The sequence below is a fragment of the Podarcis erhardii genome, assembly GCF_964252035.2.
Source record: "Podarcis erhardii genome assembly, chromosome: 12".
Lineage (NCBI taxonomy): Eukaryota > Metazoa > Chordata > Lepidosauria > Squamata > Lacertidae > Podarcis > Podarcis erhardii.
In genome coordinates this window covers 32,061,079-32,079,832 of record NC_138513.1, presented here as the reverse complement: position 1 = coordinate 32,079,832, position 18,754 = coordinate 32,061,079, and the positions used below count along the sequence as shown (strand labels likewise).

At 42.7% G+C, this 18,754-nt stretch overlaps 1 protein-coding gene across 8 annotated transcripts in view; it reads right to left on the bottom strand.

The window, feature by feature from the left end:
- Positions 1–4,896: 4,896 nt before the first annotated feature.
- Positions 4,897–18,754, bottom strand: part of CREB5 (cAMP responsive element binding protein 5) — a 268,057-nt gene continuing 254,199 nt past the window's right edge. For 7 of the 8 annotated variants that reach the window (XM_081882227.1, XM_081882226.1, XM_081882229.1 and 4 more), the window contains 2 exons: positions 16,279–16,387; positions 4,897–13,321 (listed from right to left, as the gene is read on the bottom strand). In XM_081882227.1, coding sequence (XP_081738353.1) covers positions 13,158–13,321; positions 16,279–16,387 — 273 coding nt within the window. In that variant the 3' untranslated portion in view covers positions 4,897–13,157. Of the gene's footprint in view, positions 13,322–16,274; positions 16,388–18,754 lie in introns of all 8 variants that reach the window. The other variant, XM_081882230.1, reaches the window with a different exon arrangement.

Genomic DNA, 18,754 nt, shown 5'->3' with positions numbered 1-18,754 from the left:
AGTGGTACCTCAGGTTAAGAACAGTTTCAGGTTAAGAACAGACCTCTAGAATGAATTAAGTTCTTAACCTGAGGTACCACTGTAAGCCCAATTTCGAAGGGCAAAAGTGACTCAAATGCCATCTCTGGAAATGGCAATGGATAGAGTACCAGTAACTAAGCGTGCACACCTCTGATTCTGGCCCAGAACAAGGTTGAAGAACCTGTGGCCTTCCAGTTATTGTTGATCCATGGCTTCATGGGAACAGTGGTCCAATAATATTGGTGGGGGGGCGGGGCTACAGGTTCCTCCATCCTGCTCTACAGGTATACAGTCATACCTCAGAAGTCGAATGGAATCCTTTCTGGAAGTCCTCTCGACTTCCAAAATGTTTGGAAACCAATCGGACATTTGGGTTCCAAAGTACGTTCGCAAACTGGAACACTCACTTCAGGGTTTGCAGCATTTGGGAGCCAAAGCATTCGAGTCGCAAGGCATTCAACTTCTGAGGTACGACTGTATTTGTCATTCTTCCGTTAGATCAGGAAGGCTTAAGCATTAGTTTGCTGTGACTTGAATCAATCTTATCTGGCCTCTGGTAGCCATATCAAGTTTTAACCAATGAGTGATAAAACATTGGGGGGGGGGGGACACCAACTCTCTTGACCTTGTGTTTAGTGTACAGTGGTACCTCAGGTTAAGAACTTAATTCGTTACGGAGGTCTGTTCTTAACCTGAAACTGTTCTTAACCTGAGGTACCACTTTAGCTAATAGGGCCTCCGGCCGCACGATTTCTGTTCTCATCCTGAAGCAAAGTTCTTAACCTGAGGTACTATTTCTGGGTTAGTGGAGTCTGTAACCTCAGTGGCATAGCGTGGGTTGTCAGCACCCGGGGCAAGACAAGTAATTTGCACCCCCTAACCCGTGGATTTGCGCCCCCTAACCCTAACTCCCAGATGTTGCGCCCGGTGCGCCCGGCCCCCCCTGCACCCCCCACGCTACGCCACTGTGTAACCTGAAGCGTCTGTAACCTGAAGTATCTGTAACCTGAGGTACCACTGTACATTGGTGGAATATAGTCGATTATATGAACTAGCAGGGGAAGAGAATTTCTCCATGTGCTTCAGTTTCCATTGCATTTGCATGAAACAAGAAATGGGAAATACTAAACCTCTTTCTCTACTTTGCTTTTAGATAACAGGTTAAGATTTGATTGATATTATGATCCCAGGCCGGCCTCCTCTGCTTCTGGCTCTGTGGTGCAGCTTTGCCTTGTTTTTATTTGGTTTTTATTGTTGCAAACGACCTGTTAGTTTTGACAGGGAGCCACCTTGGATGCATCGGCAGAAAGGTGGGATCTGGAAGTTTACATAAATCTAAATAAGTGACAGATGTTTTCAGTCCAAGAAAATTGCTCAGTCTTTCCCCCTTTCTGCCCGAGTCAGGATATTTCAATTCCCCCTGCTTTAAAAGCAACCACTTTCTTGCTTTTACATGCTTTTGACTCAAGCCCATTGTCTTCATATACTCAGCAGTTATGTCAAGCATCTCTCCGCCCGCCCTGACTGATTACCGCTGCCTGCAAAGTGCTGACGGAGATATTTTTCCTGTAGGGATGCCTCATTTTCCAGTGGGATGCCAGGGAGATAAATGCCGGACATCCCCAGCTGATTATGTTCGTGAGCTCCTCTCCGGCTGCGAGGCCACATCTCTGCTCGCCTGTATCTAGGGCCCATATTGATTGCGCTCCAAGCAAATCCTCGGAGATTGGGCCGATCAGGTTCACTAATGGTCAGACTTCTCCTGGTATTTGCTTACATAACACTATCAGAACACATGTCTTAAATATTTTATCAGCTTTAAAGGGTCGCTTTCATAACAAGGCATTGTGTTGCACTGGAGAAGAGAGATTAGGTTGGAGAATAGATGGTCTGCAATACCCTGCAGGGAAAACAATAGCCTTGGGCATGTGTAACTTGCTGCCTTGTCACTCTTTTAAAGATACATTTCTCCGCTGGGGTGGAGAGCCACACTTTTCAAATAAGAATATTTTTGCAGGAATATTCCACGGCGACATGCTAGGCAATCTCAGCGGGCTGATTGTTTACTTGCTGTGCTCTTTCCTGACCATTAAGGAAGAATTTGGGTTGCTTTCTTCTGCAGAGACCAATACGCACGCCACTGTTAGCCTCACACTTTATTTTTTTAAAGAAATAGGTTACACAAGAGCTATCTTAGTCAACGAAACTGGAGGATTTCGGGCATCCAACCTCATTCATAGATTAAATTAAGACAATTCAAAGTGATTGTTCACGTTATGGATGTATATGCAACAAATGTTTAAAGCACCCTCCCCCCTCCAAAAGAATGCTGGAAACTGTAGTTTGTTCAGGGGTGGGTGGGAATTATGACTATGTAAAGGAGCCAATCTCATAACCTTCATAGGAGCAGTCAGTAGTGCTTTCTGTAAAAGACATGGAAATGATGGAGACTATTGCAAAGAATGAATGATCTCCAAATGTTGGTGCTGACCTTTAAAGCCTTAAACGGCCTTGGCCCAGTATACCTGAAGGAGTGTCTCCACCCACATCGTTCAGCTCTGAGGGCCTTCTGGTGGTTCCCTCCCTGCGAGAAGTAAGGTTACAGGGAACCATGCAGAGGGCCTTCTCGGTAGTGGCGCCCGCCCTGTGGAACGCCCTCCCATCAGATGTCTAGGAAATAAACAACTATCTGACTTTTAGAAGACATCTGAAGGCAGCCGTGTTTAGGGAAGTTTTTAATGTTTGATCTTTTATTGTGTTTTTAATATTCTGTTGGAAGCTGTCCAGAGTGACTGGGGAGGCCCGGCCAGATAGATGGGGTATAATTAATTTTTTTTTAAAAAAATACCATTCACACATTATGCACCAGCAAAACTAGGTTTACCACAGAAGAGACACTTGGCAATGGTGGTGGGGGTGGCATACAAGGAATCCTGGCTCCCAAACACTTATATCAGTATGGTCAATTCTTCAAATATACATGTGTGTGCGCATGTGTGTGAGAGAGATAAGATTCATAGAGCTGGGTTGGAACTCAAAGGTCATTTAGTTCAACTTCCTGGCAATGCAGGAAAAACCCAACACCGCAGCAACCCTGAAACTTTGCTTAAAAACCTCCACACCATTTGGAAGTTCTTCCCAAGGTTTAGGTGAAACCTCTATCCCTGTATTTTGAACCAACTGGTTTCGGTCCTACTCTCTGGAGGAACTGAAAACTAATTTTCTCCATCTATGTGGCAGCCCTTCAGATATCTGAAGGTGGTCTCTGTCCAATCCCTTCCACCTTTCCTTGTCGTACTTGCTCTCCCGGCTTCTAACCATCTTTACCACCTTCTCCTGGACATGCTCCAGTTTAATTTTGGTGCCCAGAACTGGGCATAGATGGCTGGAGGGTAAATAACTCTCTCAAATAGATACTATACATATCCATATTATGCTTGTTGTTTAGTCGTTTAGTCGTGTCCGACTCTTCGTGACCCCATGGACCAGAGCACACTAGACACTTCTGTCCTCCACTGCCTCCCGCAGTTTGATCAAACTCATGCTGGTAGCTTCAAGAACACCATCCAACCATCTCATCCTCTGTCATCCCCTTCTCCTTGTGCCCTCCATCTTTCCCAACATCAGGGTCTTTTCCAGGGAGTCTTCTCTTCTCATGAGGTGGCCAAAGTATTGGAGCCTCAGCTTGACGATCTGTCCTTCCAGTGAGCACGCAGGGCTGATTTCCTTAAGAATGGATACATTTGATCTTCTTGCAGTCCATGGGATAAAATCGTGTATGGTGTAGAGAAAGTGGATAGAGAGAAGTTTTTCTTCATGCATCAAAATGCTGGAACCTGATGTCACACAATGAAGTTTGTGTTAGAAGATTCAGGACAGACCAGCGGAACGACTTCTCCATGCAGCACATAGTTAAAAACTATGGCATTTGCTTCCCGCAAGATGTAGGGACGGCCACCACCTTTAAAAGAGGTTTAGACATATTCAAGGAGAATAAGGCTATGGTCTCTTTCCACTGATGGAGGCCTTATGCCTCTGAATACCAGTTGCTAGGAATCGCAAAAGGGCAGTGTTATGTATTCAGTGGTCTGTGTTTGCCTGAGCTTGAGTCTGGACTAAAGATTCTGAGCGCTGTGTTCTGATTCGATATATGATATCCAATTATGGAACATTTTAGGATTTGGGCCTCTGCCATTGGCCCTTAAATTCTGAGTCATGATTCGCAGTTTGGAAGTTTAGACAGCCAATCATGTCGGGAGTGGGAGTGGCCCAGGCCTTCAGAAAAGTATATAAGCAGTTGCTTTGCCCCTGTTGTCTAGTTCTGTTGGTTCAATAAAGCTTCTTGCTGTTATCACTGTGTCTTGCCTCGTGGGAACCCACCTACACTTCGGGCAGGGTGCCGTTACTTGCAGGCTTCTGGCTGTCCAACTGTGAGAACAGGATGCTGGACTCGATGGGCCTTTGTCTGATCCAGCAAGGCTTCTTCTTTTCACAATCCCACAAATCAGACAAAAAAATGGGAGGACAGTATAGAAGATAACTGTCCAGTAGCAAGGCTGTTTGGATTTGATGTAATAACTGAATGAACTGGTTAAGTCAGTTCCAGAGAAAGAGGTTGGATTGAAGCAACCCAAGGATCAATTTTTAAAAGTCCCTAATAATAATAATAATAATAATAATAATAGCAACAATAACAATAATAACAATAATAATAATATCCCGCCCATCTGGCTGGGTTGCCCCAGCAACTCCTGGCAGCTTCCAACACATATAACAACATAATAAAATATCAAATATTAAAAATTTCCTGATACAGGGCTGCCTTCAGAGGTCTTCCAAAAGTTAAAATTAAAGAAAAAGTGGAAACTGCAGGCATTTAATTGCATTTGAGTGCTTTATTATACTGGAATTGCAGTGATATTATTAACATTTGTACAAATGCACATAATCTCCCCTCGTTAGAAAGAGATGTAGAAATCGGATCTAGATGAATAATCTCAATGAACTTCACTGTCCATTCGTAATAAATGTGTTCACAATGCGACAAAAGAAGCGTAAGATAAAATTAAACATATTAAAAGCAACTGCACGTTATTTACAGGTATGTACCAATTTTATTTCTCTCCTCCCAGCAAGGGAGGTGGTTGGTGGCGGCGGCTGTTTAAACAGAAAAGAAGAACAAGCACAAAACCTTTGCAAATAATACAAAAAAAATAGGATCAAGCCCCAGCTCTAGCGACAGAATCTTTACCCTCCCTGTAAATCCCCACAGTGCTTACTTCTCCCAGTGCTAAGTGTTCCTTAAAAAAAAAAAATCAATGGAGTTGAGTAATAATATTTCATAGAAGCAACTTGCATTGATCAGCCGGTGCTTAAAATGGAATAATTTGGAGGCATGGGAAAAATAAAGGAGCTCTCCAGAGAGAGGAAACAGCTCTTGTTTTGAGTCCAGTCCTACATTCTTACTCCAGTAGACGTGCCTTTGACTGGAGGTCTACCTAGCAAAGGAAATCTAGTAGATTCAAAATCCAGTATGGTGACCCTGCCCCATCGTAAGTTGTTTTCAAGGCTGCGGTAATAAAATACCCATGGTAGCAGAGATAGGATTCCCTGTCTACTATTCACTTCTTAGGCATTCTTTTTAAAAAGTCAAAACCTGTCTCAGCTGGTTTTCAGTAAGTGAAGTAGAGTGTTGGGTGGTTAAAAGGGAAATCTACAGAGTGATATTGACCACAGCTACTGATTCGGTGTTGAGAGACACAGGGTAGGGAGGAAAATACAGAAACTTTTATTTTTGTGTCCATTATTTTCAAGAGAGCATTGGAGACAGACAGGAAGGCCTTCCTTCCCCTGTTTAAGGATTTCCCTAGTTGTACAACTTCACAGAAATAACCTGTAGCTCTGCAGACTTGGGAGAAAATACCATTGGACACAGTGATTGTAATAAAATGCTCTCAAACAGAACTGCTTCATGAAACATAATGTGAAATGTTTGTTTCAGTGAAAAAAGATTCTACAGATGGCGCATTCCACATATTATGCATTTTGTGTAAACATACTTGAGCATAATGTTCAGTTGTTATCCAAGGAGAACTTGGAAAGGGGTCAGATTTCCACTCGGGAGAATTCCTCTCTCAGCCTCATGCTAACATTTTGGATTTACGCTCTTCTCAGTCCCCCCCCCCCACCTTGCAAATGCATGTAAGTCATTTACAGAGATAGAAAAATGTCAGAAGAAGCTTTCACATATTAATTCTTCTAACATGTGCCAATATCGACACTCAGGTATTGCTGCTTCCAACATGTGCACTATTGATACACAGGTTTTAGTATGTCTGGCAAGGAAAAGTCTCTGACCACATAAATATTTAGTCCTGAAGAATGAGGTTTATATGCATTTTCTCCCAACTCAGTTATCAATTTAGCAGTAGGCATTATTTGGGCAGTGGGTAGAGTGACATGAAAACAAAGTAGGAACACTTTAATAGTTGTTGGAAGAAAAACAATATCTTTTATCGTTCAGTTTTTTAAAAAAGTTGGCTTTAAAAAAACCCACTTGACGTTTTATTGCTTTAAATATACTTGCCGTTACGTTATTACACTTTAAAAAAATTAAAAAGGTGCTGTCTCCCGTTAATCTGCAAGGCGACGTGATATTAAGTGGGTTTGGAATTCAAAATGGACGTTTGACCACCGTTCTCTTCACCTCACTGTAGCTTAAGTAGCTGCTGCTACAACTTGGGCAATATTTAAAGAGCATTCCAATGGAAAAGAGGCACTTTCCTGCCCAATGACATACACCTACTATGGGTTTAAACTGTAGTTCTTGTAGAAGAGCTGGGGATATTTAGCAGAGCGTCCTTAGCACCTCAAAAAGTTGAAATCCCCAAGACTCTTTGGAGAAAAGACCCTAAGCTAAAGTTGTGTAAAACAGACGTAGATAGGGTGCTTTTAAATACCAGGCTATTAGAAAACAGCAGGTCTAGATGTGGCAGGGTGGTCCATACGGTGCCTGCCATTTGTTGTTGGGACTACAACTCCCATCATCCCTGGACTTTGGCAATGCTAGCTACGACTGATGGCAGTTGTAGTCCAACTATACATGGAGGGCGCCATCTTGGCTGGTGACTAGCTTTCCCCTACTTCAGTCATCCAAGTAGGCCTTCTTGGAGCTAGAGTGAGAGACAAAGGTAGAGATGTCTCCAGTTACGAGCATCTAAATCTATCACTGGCCAACCTCTTACAGGGGAAGAACTTCGGCCGGGGGAGACAGCTAAAGTGCAACTTTTCAAATAATATAAATAATTGAAATGCCGCGAGATGCTAATTAGTTACAATGGTTTCCATTCTCTAGGCACTGTTTGAGCATCTGTACAAAAACCGAGACCTTTACTTCCCGCTCTCCGCCACCCCGGTGACATGGCAGAACATTTTTATCTGATACACATTGGAGCTTCAGTGGTTTAAAGCTACTGAGCGCTGTTTTCGGAAGGGACACAAGGAGGACTGATAAGGCAGTTTTAGTGCAACTCACTAGGCGATATTAGAAAAAGAAGCAAGCGTCGGGCAGGATCTCCATTGGAGTTGCTTATAATGAGCCTATTCATAAAGGCAGCTTTCCAGTTATATGGGTTATTTCCCTTGAGCAGGCCTGTGCACATCTTCAACAACAAAAAAGAGGAAACAACTGTACATTTGTACGCCTTTGTTGTTGTCGTTACAAATAGCAGATGCTGCTTTAAAGAAAATACTGAATTGTGGACATTTCCAGGTAGTAGACGCCAGCAAAAGAGGTTCCATCTAGGATGGATAACTCTTGCTTGAGATCTACAAAGATATATATATTTATATTTGTATTTATATATATATATATTTACATATACATACACTGAGAGTTGTGCATTGCAAAAAATTAAAGGGGTAGTCCACTCAGAACCGCTGCTGCCATTCTCTGGTTTTCCGTGAGGCTTGTGTGAGATTCAGAGTCATGAATGTGCAGCAGCTGTCGCCGGGCGGGTTACTCCCAATGTAACTAAGAAAAATACAAACATATTCTAATATAAGAATGCTGTTTAAATGGAATGTGTTAAAAATAACATTTAGTAATAAATACTTTATAAAATTCTATGTGAATACTAAATTAATAGATTCCTGTTTTGTTTTTAAATTTCAACTTTGGTCCTTAATGAATTTCCATAAATCCACTATATACTTTTTTTCCCTTTTCTTCTTTTGTAGAAAAAAGTGTTGTTGGCTAAAAAGCAGATTCTAACTAAAAGGCTTCTTTTAAAAACACACACCACACACAAAATATCATCGCTTAAAAATATAAATCCCCCCTCCCGGCCCCCAAAGAAGGGCTTTTACCAGTTGCAGCTAGCTTGTTAGTGAAGAGAAATATACACCAATTTTTGAAGGCCCACCACTCAACTTTCCCCTGTTCTTCCAACCCACTCTCCAAAGGGTGGGACACTATTACTTAAATTGCATGGATGAGCATTCAGTAAAAGCTCCCTGTTGTCATAATAAAACACACCAGAAAAGTACACACACACACACACACACACACACACACACACACCACTTTTTGCCCCCAGGTTGTGTCACAGAAATATGGCTTGCATAAAAGATCAATGTAGCACACAAACGTGTATTGCAACACAGCCCTTTGGGATAAGTATTGCAATCAGCAGTGCTTGGAATCCCCCCCCCCCAAACACACAGACACACACATTTCCATTTTTGTACAGTGAGATAGAACACTCCTATATGGCACCTTATTGTGGACTCTGAACACCTCATGCATCCAAATTTTCACAGCAGCCACAGGATGTCATCTTCATTCAAATGCCATACCATATGCCCCACGACGTCCACCCATTTGCTAGAGATTTACTATTTCTTCTGTTTTTTGTTTTACTTCTTGGAACTGCTGCAGCAATGGGAAATCTGGATTAAATGGGGGGGGGGGGATGCGGTACGGCAGTTGGTTGTGCGGATGCAAAACTTGCATGCCCGAGCAACGCTGAGTTCACAATAACCTGCCATGTGGAAGCATCCACAAAAAGCAGTAAGAACCAAGTTCAACAGTCGTAGGCAGACATAATGAGCCCCCATTTTGTCAATGCTCAGAGAAATGGCTGAGGCGCTGATATCACCAGAGCAGTATTGCAATGCAAAGTCAGGGGGTGGGGAAATAAATTGTTCAGCCTCTAGTTGTAGAACACAGTTAAAATAAAGAGAGGGGAGAAAGTGGCCTTCACTTCCTCATGTGGATGTGAGGGGTTGTGGATGTGATACTATGAAACAAGGCTAACTATAAGAAAGACAAGATAGGTCAGAATTATCAGAAGCCTGGAAACGAAGAATGACACACTTATCTTTTTCGATAGACTTGTAATAACGAGCATAACGTGATGAGTTTGTTTTGATGCACCCGAGTCTAGTTAGTTGTAGAATGAAGAGTACGTATGGTCACACAAGGATTAGTGTGAGCTCAGCATAAAGTTCTCTAACATAGGATACGAAGCATCATTTGCAACATTATGGGGGAGCATGGGATCTTGATCCTGCTTTGGGGGGCTAGTAGAAATCAGGTGGTCAAGTTCCCTAGTCGTTTCAGCAATCAATTCTTACCTGTTTGAAAATAACACCTATTTATCCCTTTCTTTTTAAACTCCTCATGTATTTTGTATACACAGTATACATCTCTAATGTCAGCCTCAGAACAAAATGTATATGAAATACTATATAGGCATTTTAAATATATTTAGTAATGCTATTCAAAATGATGAGATTTGTATTCTGTAGCTTGGTCCAGACATACTGGGAAACCATGGTTTCCCATTACATTTATAGGTGAACCTCAGGATCACGCCCTACCCTTTACCTTCTCTAACACACACCAGGAGGAAACTGAAAGTACCTGCTTTTGATTTTGAACTAACCACAGTTCTGTTGTGATGTTTGAACTCAGGGTACTGTGGTTTGCTTAAACTATGGGTGGCATCCAATGGAAATCCACTTGCTCAATTCAACTTCTGGCTTGTCTTCTCCCTCTCCATTCCTCCATGCACCCCCCAAAACCTGCTGCCCAAAGCCCCTCAACCCTTCAGAGCAGATTTTGGGGGCGCATTGGGGGGGGGGAGCTTAGGGGAAGATGAAGAAGCCTCACTGCATGAGCCAGACGTCTGCTCATGTTAGTTTGGATCTCAGCCCATGGTTTGAGAACAAACCAGAATTTGAAACCGCAGTTTGATTTGTTTGTAACCCATACTAATTATAGTTCAGGCACAGTTTCCTGAGTTCAGATGTCATGGGGAAGTGTGGTTACTTTAAAACTGCAAGCAAACGCTTTGATCAGCTCTGACATATGCAAAAGGAGGGGAGGTGACATGGGAGTGTGTTAAGTGCAAGGCTTGCTGAACATTATGCACCAAAGAGAAATCTTCATTGTGTGTGAATCTGGCCTATGTGTAATTTTCAGAGCAACGAATAGAAGATCTAAAGACTTTTCGATGATTTAAGGCAGTTCCTTGGCCTAAGGAAATCCATTCTAGCCCAAGGAAGTATGGCGATGAAACTCTCATTGGGGGTTCAGTTCCTTATGTGTTTCTAAGAAAAAGCAATTCATGGCAAGAATAATTTCCCATCCACTAGGTAAACGACTCAGGATTCATGTGTATAAGAAAACAAGAATCTTACACAGTAATCCTAGGCATATTTACTTGGAAGTAAGTCTTGTTAAGAACAAGGGAAGCTGCCGTATACTGAATCTAACAGTTGACAACTGTGCTGTTTCCCTTGAGACCATCGGAACATCAAGTCCTGGACTTTGGGCTCTCAAATCTCAGCAGTGACTTGTGAGATGCTAAAATTCAGCACCCCCGCCTATTGCACTCTGTCCTATGGTACTGGTGTGGTGTCCCCAACAGTGTGGCACCCAGTGCTGCCATACCGGTTGCAGTTCCCTAAAACTGCCCCTGCTGTCACGTCCAGGGGACTTGCTGTATATGCACACTCAAAATGTTGCCATTGTGGTGGAGGGAGAGCTCTGTGCAGTAGCCCCTTGGGCTCTGGAGGCCCTGCTCTGGAAGTTTAATAGGGGAGGGGATGGAGGCAGCACACCGCCTTGGAACGCCTTGTATAGGAATGTGCCAGACTACAGATTCTGAGGTGGACCATTGATGCAATCCAGGTCATGATCCACCCGGATCAGATCCAGTGACTCTGCTTTGGAATCTGAGTTTCGCTAATTCCTCCCCCATCCCTACGCCCAGTTTCCTGGATTTGGGCATATGTTTTGCTCTTTATTGACTGGCAACGCCACAGAAAACTGCGACTGACATAATGAGATCTGCCCTCCTCTTATGCCATGAATTTTTACAACGAAAATCTTACAAGAGTTTCCCTAGCACTGATGACTTACAAGCAGACTTCACCTGTGGTTAAACTGCTTTTAACTTTTACTATTTATTAAAAACACTAAATCAGGATCATAAAATGTATGAGGAGGGTTTCCCCCCCCCTTGTGGGTTCCCCCCCTCTCTTTTTTTTGACAAAGCAAAAGCCAGTGCAGCTGTGGATAAGTGGCTATTGAAAACAGTGACCAAGCAGCTGTTTCTGGGTAAATGGCTGGTGGGCCTGGAGGCATTACGGTTTCTTGAATACTGACAGAAATTGTGCAAGAAATAGGAATAAGAACTTTAGCCTGCGATCCTATACCCACTTGCCTGAGAGAACGCCCCACTAAACTCAACAAGATTTACCGTATTTTTTGCTCTATAAGACTCACTTTTTCCCTCCTAAAAAGTAAGAGGAAATGTGTGTGCGTCTTATGGAGCGAATGCAGGCTGCGCAGCTATCCCAGAAGCCAGAACAGCAAGAGGGATTGCTGCTTTCACTGCGCAGCGATCCCTCTTGGTGTTCCGGCTTCTGAGATTCAGAATATTTTTTTTCTTGTTTTCCTCCTCCAAAAACTAGGTGCATCTTGTGGTCTGGTGCGTCTTATAGAGAGAAAAATACGGTACTTCTGAGTTGGGTATGTATAGGATTGCAGAGTTAGTATTAAGCACAATAAAGATGCTTTAAAAGGAGGACAATAGCTATGAGGGTTGCGAACAGGAACGGAAGGTATAGAGGGAAGGACAGGGACAGAAAATACAGTGGAAGCTCAAAAATCATTTCAATGGCATTGTGGTGGTAGGCTAGAGGCTTTGGATTTCTGGATGAGAGAATGTTAAGAAAGTGACAGAATGGCCAGGGAGGGTCAAGATTTCTATCCCTTGGAGCATTACATAGACCACCTGCATGTTTTCAAACATTCATCCGGAAACAAGCAGGCTAAGGAAACCAGAATTACCAAAATAAAAGGAAAGGCGGGGGGTGGGGGAGCCAAACATTCTGTAGACTTGAAACTTGGTGCCACAACACACTGAAAAGTGAAATTCTATGCATGGAGAAGATGATAAACAGCTTGGACAAAGGGAGACGAGATGGAGAGCAGGACCAGTTGGGTGCATTGCCATAATTTGCTTTTTTGAGCGGATAACTATGTAAAGTATGGAAACATTTTTCAAAACAGAAAATAGATATGCAAGGCTACGGATGTGTTTTAGAGCCTGGTGCTATAGGAAAGAAAGAAAGAAAGAAAGAAAGAAAGGAATTATGCTGTCAACCAGGCTTCTTCGTGTATTTATAGTCCAATTATGCCTAGTTGCCAGTGTGTGGCTGCTTAATGCCTCTCAAGCCTTGTTTTGGCTAATAAGTGGCCCTTTAACACGTTTCTGCGGTAACAACTTGCAGTGGTGAGATGGAACATCATTATGTACAGGAACAGTTTGGTTTAAACGTAACAAACAAACAAAGAATACAAACAAACAACTGGTACCAGAAAAACCGGAGAAAGCACCAACGCATTTCCCAAGCTGATAGCATAGTCATTGCATAACTCCCTTTATTATTACTAAGTATAAAAGACATTTTATAAACTATAAAATTGGAACTCATAGTCTTTTGGGGGCTGAAGAGTCCTCCAGATCTGAAATAACTTTGAGAGAAAAAAAATGCCTTTAAACCAGAAAGGAAATCTGATATTTTCCTATCACTTTTTCATAGCAGTTCCTGACCGATAGGTTTTAAAGGATCGGATTCATATCTGTTCTGTGGCTTGTGAGCTGACTGAGGGTTGAGCTTCCGACGACGTCGCTGACCTTTGATGAAGTTGTGATGGTGTTATGCTGGATGACTTGTTGCTGGGAGCAGGCAGGGACCGGACTTGAAGGAGGACTGCTTTCAGGACCTGAGAAAGGAACAAATGAAGGCTCAAGTCGACATGGGTAGAGGAACCTCACTTTCTCCTCCACTACCCTTCCTTTTGCCCCACTTTTTGCAGAATATTACAATGCTGCTAAACAGGCAGCAGAGTGTAAATGGCACAAAACACACAACGAGAATAAATCCAGAACCCAGATATTCAGATTAGGACATATTATTATTATGTTTATGATTCGAAAGTACATATCTGTCTTAAGCCGTAAGCATTTTGAGGCTGCAATCCTCTACTCACTCACTCAGATAGGAGTAAGACCCACTGAACTCACTGGGACTTGCTTCCAAGTAGACAACAGTAGGATTGTATAATGACACCTCAGTGTCCACAGTAAATCATCACCGTGCTACTTGCAAGTACTGACGTATCATCTTCATGAAGTCAGAGCTGCTCCAGCAAAATACTGAGTACATGGCCTCTCCTCTCCAGGCTGCCTTGTCTCCTTTCCAAGCACTTTAATGGGGCTCTGAACGAGGTGAAGCTGGGAAAGGAAGGCAGTGCTAGTCCCAGATTCCTTGAACCTCCAAAGATACATGGGAATCTGGAAGTATGAGTATTGTGGGAAGGCACTGCTCCCTGGGCAGAAGGACAATATGGCATTCCCTCCCCAGTCCACTCGGCAGCTGAATCTTACTTCCGCAAAGGGCGAAGTTGTGTGGTACACAAAACTCTGTCCACTAACACCTCATCAGTGGACTAATCTACAGTGGCCAATTAAAATGTTAAAAATGCATTATAAAATGCGACACCAGAGGGAGCTGTAGAGCAGTGATCTGTTGTCAATGTAAAATTCCACTGAGAGCTTTTCTCTGCTTCTCAATAGCGTTTTCCAGATCAGTGTAGATCCAGCCCGTGTCTGCCAGTACTTCTGGCATTTGCTGCCTGAGGTGGCTGCTTCATTTTGCCTAATGGTAGGGCTGGTTCTGGAGTCTTCTCTGGCCCTAGGAATTTATGGATGCTGCTGTCTCTGGGGAAGTAAAAGAGATCCTCACTCCCCAGATGAAGAGAAGTAATGAGTTGGAGCAGCCCCGAGTAGTAGTAGTAGTAGTAGTAATAATAATAATAATAATTTTTATTTATACTCCACCCTCCCCAGCCAAGGCCAGGCTCAGGGCGGCTGAGTAGTAGCAGCAGCATTATTACAGTTTATTACCTGTCCTTCCCACGAAGGTCCCAACAATTAAAACACAGCAAACATATTAAAACACAACAATTCCCAATGTTAAGAACAACTTCAAATTACAATAATAAGGTGGGTCCTAAAAATATATGTCTTGGGTACCAAAAGCCAAGGCGAACAGGTGTATCCTCAGCATTCACCCAAATCTGTACAATGAAGGTGCCAGACACACCTCAGTGGGCAGGTCCACAACTTAGGGGCTGCCACAGAGAATACCCCCTCTCAGGCCGCCATCGCCATTGCTTTGGAATAACCAAGAGGGCTCTTTTCACCAATCTTAGCACCTGAGAGGTGCTGTAAGGAAGGAAGCGCTCTTTCAGGTATTTGGGGCCTGACACGTTTAGGGCTTTATTCTGACCTTATTTGCACTAAACTACAACTGAGGGGCACATCAAAGTGCAAGTAGATAAATAGGTACTGCTCCAGCAGGAAGGTAAACGGCGTTTCCGTGCGCTGCTCTGGTTCACCAGAAGCGGCTTAGTCATGCTGGCCACATGACCCGGAAGCTGTACGCCGGCTCCCTTGGCCAGTAATGTGAGATGAGTACTGCAACCCCAGAGTCGGTCATGACTGGACCTAATGGTCAGGGGTCCCTTTACCTTTACCTTTACAACTGAGGGGCACCTCAAATATCAACAAACCTAGGTTTGCCGCCATATACACACCCAACTGGCAGCACAGCTCAGCTGAGCTCTCAAATAAGTATACCAGTATGACATCCATGTTTGCAAACACAGGTTTGTTGCGCTCATAATTCATATTGCTAGGTGCACAACTGAGGCTATGTTTTACTTCCAAGCAGTACCACTTCAGGTAGGGGCTTGCATAGAGAGAAGCAAAGAAAATAATAAAACCATGCAAGAAGCAAGAAGCATATGAGGTGATTTTCTATGTAGTCCTGACTTTTCTCTTTCATTTTTGGAGGGCTATTCCAACTATGTGAGCCCTCCGCTGCAACCTGAAGCTTTGCCATGTAAATTGGCGCCATCTTTGATGCTCCTCCCCAGTCTCAAAATCTTTTTTTCTTGCATCTCTAGCTGTTCCTGTACTTTTAATGTCCTATATGACATTTTTATTGTATTTACCATTCTAAATTGTACCCTGCCTTTGAAGACTTGAACTCAGTGACAGCCAATAGATCAAACAAGAAAGCAAATAAATAAAATAACAGTAAACTTATGGTTTAGACTGCAATCCTATACCCACTCCTGGGAGTAAGCCCCATGTAACTTACTCCCAAGTGCATTGGGGCTTACTTCTGAATGGGTATAGATATAGGATTGTATATGGAAGGTGCAATGCCCAGAATAAGAACAACAGGGCTAGGCATTACTGGACATTCTGAGGCCTTTGAGATGCCTCTACCATGTATATTTTAGTACTGAGGCTTCTCTAAGTCTGAACTGTGACACTGGTCCAGCTTGCCCATAATGTTAAACCATAGTTCATATTTCACTTTGATGGTTTGGCTTTACAGCAACACATGGGCTCGAGTTTGCATGTAATTACAAGCTGTGGTTTGTTGCTCCCAGATATTTAAATCTTGCTTTAACATTGAGTGCAAACCAGACCATTTTAAGCATTGGTTGCTAGTATGCATCAGCGCAGGTGCTTTTCCTCCATGCTAACTTCATGCCATTCCTAAAGATGGTTGAAGGAGACTGTTTAGAAATTGAGAGGTTAGGTCAAAAAAGAAATGCATCATTAGTACTTAACCTATGATAATATAAATATGTTACCTACTTACTTAGGTATCCTTGCGATTCTTTCTGCATGGCTGTTATTGGACAGTCTTTGTGTGTTAACAATAACTGTTTCAGCTGTGCTACCTCGTTTTTCAACATGGAAACCTCATTCTGGAAGGAGATAAGAAATTTTTTACTTTAATAAATGTATACATCTTAAGAGGAGACAAGTTTGCATGCTTTTCGTTGTAATAAATATAGTAGGCTTGAATACAGTTTGAATCTTCATGCAATTATTTTTTCATTGTAGATATACTGGGACAAAATCCATATCCTGCCATATGCCTTAAAGTCTACTGTGTATCTGCCATCTCATTTAATTTTTTTTTAAACCAGTCTTAATAGGATTATTGCTCTAGAGCACGACAACCACAGCAAATGAGGCAGCTCTACTGCTCATTAGGATTGTGCTTTAGGATCCCAGCATCAGATTGCTGCTTTGTGTCCATTTTTTAAAAAACACATTAAATTAAATTCTACATATTTAGCAGTGGATTGACAATGAAATAACCATTTTTTAAAAACAAACAAACCCAATTCTGACAAATGTAGCATGGTGTAGTGGTTAGAGAGGCCAGGGTTTGAATCCTCACTTGGCCATGAAGTTCATTGGGTGTGACCTTAGGCCAGTCCCTCAGCCTAACCTACCCCACAGGTTTGTTGTGGGTATTTCCCCTTTGGGGAAAGGGTGAGATCTAAATGCAGTAAATGAATGAATGAATGGATGGATAGATAGATAGATAGATAGATAAATGAATAAATAAATAAATAAATAAATAAATGGGCTCTCATGTATACACAGTGCTCCCTTCCTTTCCCTCTCATGTGAATGAGCTCTGTGTGCACATTACAGTATACAAGCAGCTCAGGATTGCGACAAATATCCTTTGAAAATGAGGCCCAATATTACAAAAGACTTTAGCTACAAATAAATGGATTGGAGCCTCGTGTTTTGCTCTGGAAATGGAAGAAGCTTCTGTTTCCAGAAGAAGAATTGTGTCCACAGAAGAGGTTCTTCCATTCAAGGAGCAAAAATATTATCAAAACTTAAACTCGTAACTGTTTTAAAAAGAGAACTACAATGACTCTATTGGCTTGCCTGAAAAATTATCTCTTCTGCAGTATTGGCTAGGCTAGCAAGGTCACACGCAATGAATCAGAGATGGAAATAAGGCGTGGAAATGACTGCTGTGACGAAAATCATCCCCGTAATCCATACAGACTATATTCATCCAATTCAGAAAAGACCGTTGCGAATCGGACGTGCTTGTCTCTAGCTTGCACATGCAGACATATGATGTAGCATTAAACACATGCTTACAATTGAATTTTAATTCACTCATTGCTTTTGCAAGCAGGAAATCATATTAATTTGGTCTAGATTACAATGTCCTACAATGGAACTGGGACCATATAGAAGACAAAGAAACAGAGACAGGGGGAACCCTTTTTCTTATGGGCAAGTTGCAATCTACCTGGAAATTATCCTTTGTATATTATCATCTTATAATGAGGTGCATTCATTCTGATGTGATTTGCATGCAAGAATTTCCCATTCTGTGCCCATTGATTGCACATAGTCCTCACTGAACTCTTTTGGTATTCCTTGCCCACCTTACAGTCCCCTCCCCCTTATCCTTCTGGGTTACCCAATCTTCCTGATTCCCTCTCTTGTATGTGGGTGGTGCCATTTTGGCTACATAAGGATTGGCATCCTGCGAATGAATTTGTTATTAGTACACAAGGTTGTCTTAAGATGTCACTGTTTGTGGTGAGAAAAATAGTCGGTGCAGAGTTTAGTCCACTTCAGACCATGGCTCTGTACTTAAAATGGAGGGTGAAGATAATTCGGTCCCTTTTGCTGTCTGGTAGTACGAAGGAGAAAGGCCCAGGCCAGATGAGAAAGGCTTCCTATCTCTGTGCACATCACTCATCTATTCCATACCTGAACAAAGATGCAATGAACAAAAGGTGTTGTTTCATGCTGTTTGCTCAGAATGTCTTTATATGTGAGCCTGCTTCCAAATCTTGACACTCTTCTTGGTTAATTGTGTGTGTGTGTGTGTGTGTGTGTGTGTGTGTGTGTAGATAGATAGATAGATAGATAGATAGATAGATAGATACAGAGATAAAGGTAAAGGTAAAGGGACCCCTGACCATTAGGTCCAGTCATGGCTGACTCTGGGGTTGCGGCGCTCATCTCGCTTTATTGGCCGAGGGAGCCGGAGTACAGCTTCCGGGTCATGTGGCCAGCATGACTAAGCCGCTTCTGGCGAATCAGAGCAGTGCATGGAAACGCCGTTTACTATCCTGCCGGAGTGATACCTATTTATCTACTTGTACTTTGACGTGCTTTCGAACTGCTAGGTTGGCAGGAGCAGGGACCGAGCAACAGGAGCTCACCCCGTCGCGGGGATTCGAACCACCAACCTTCTGATCGGCAAGTCCTAGGCTCAGTGGTTTAACCCACAGTGCCAC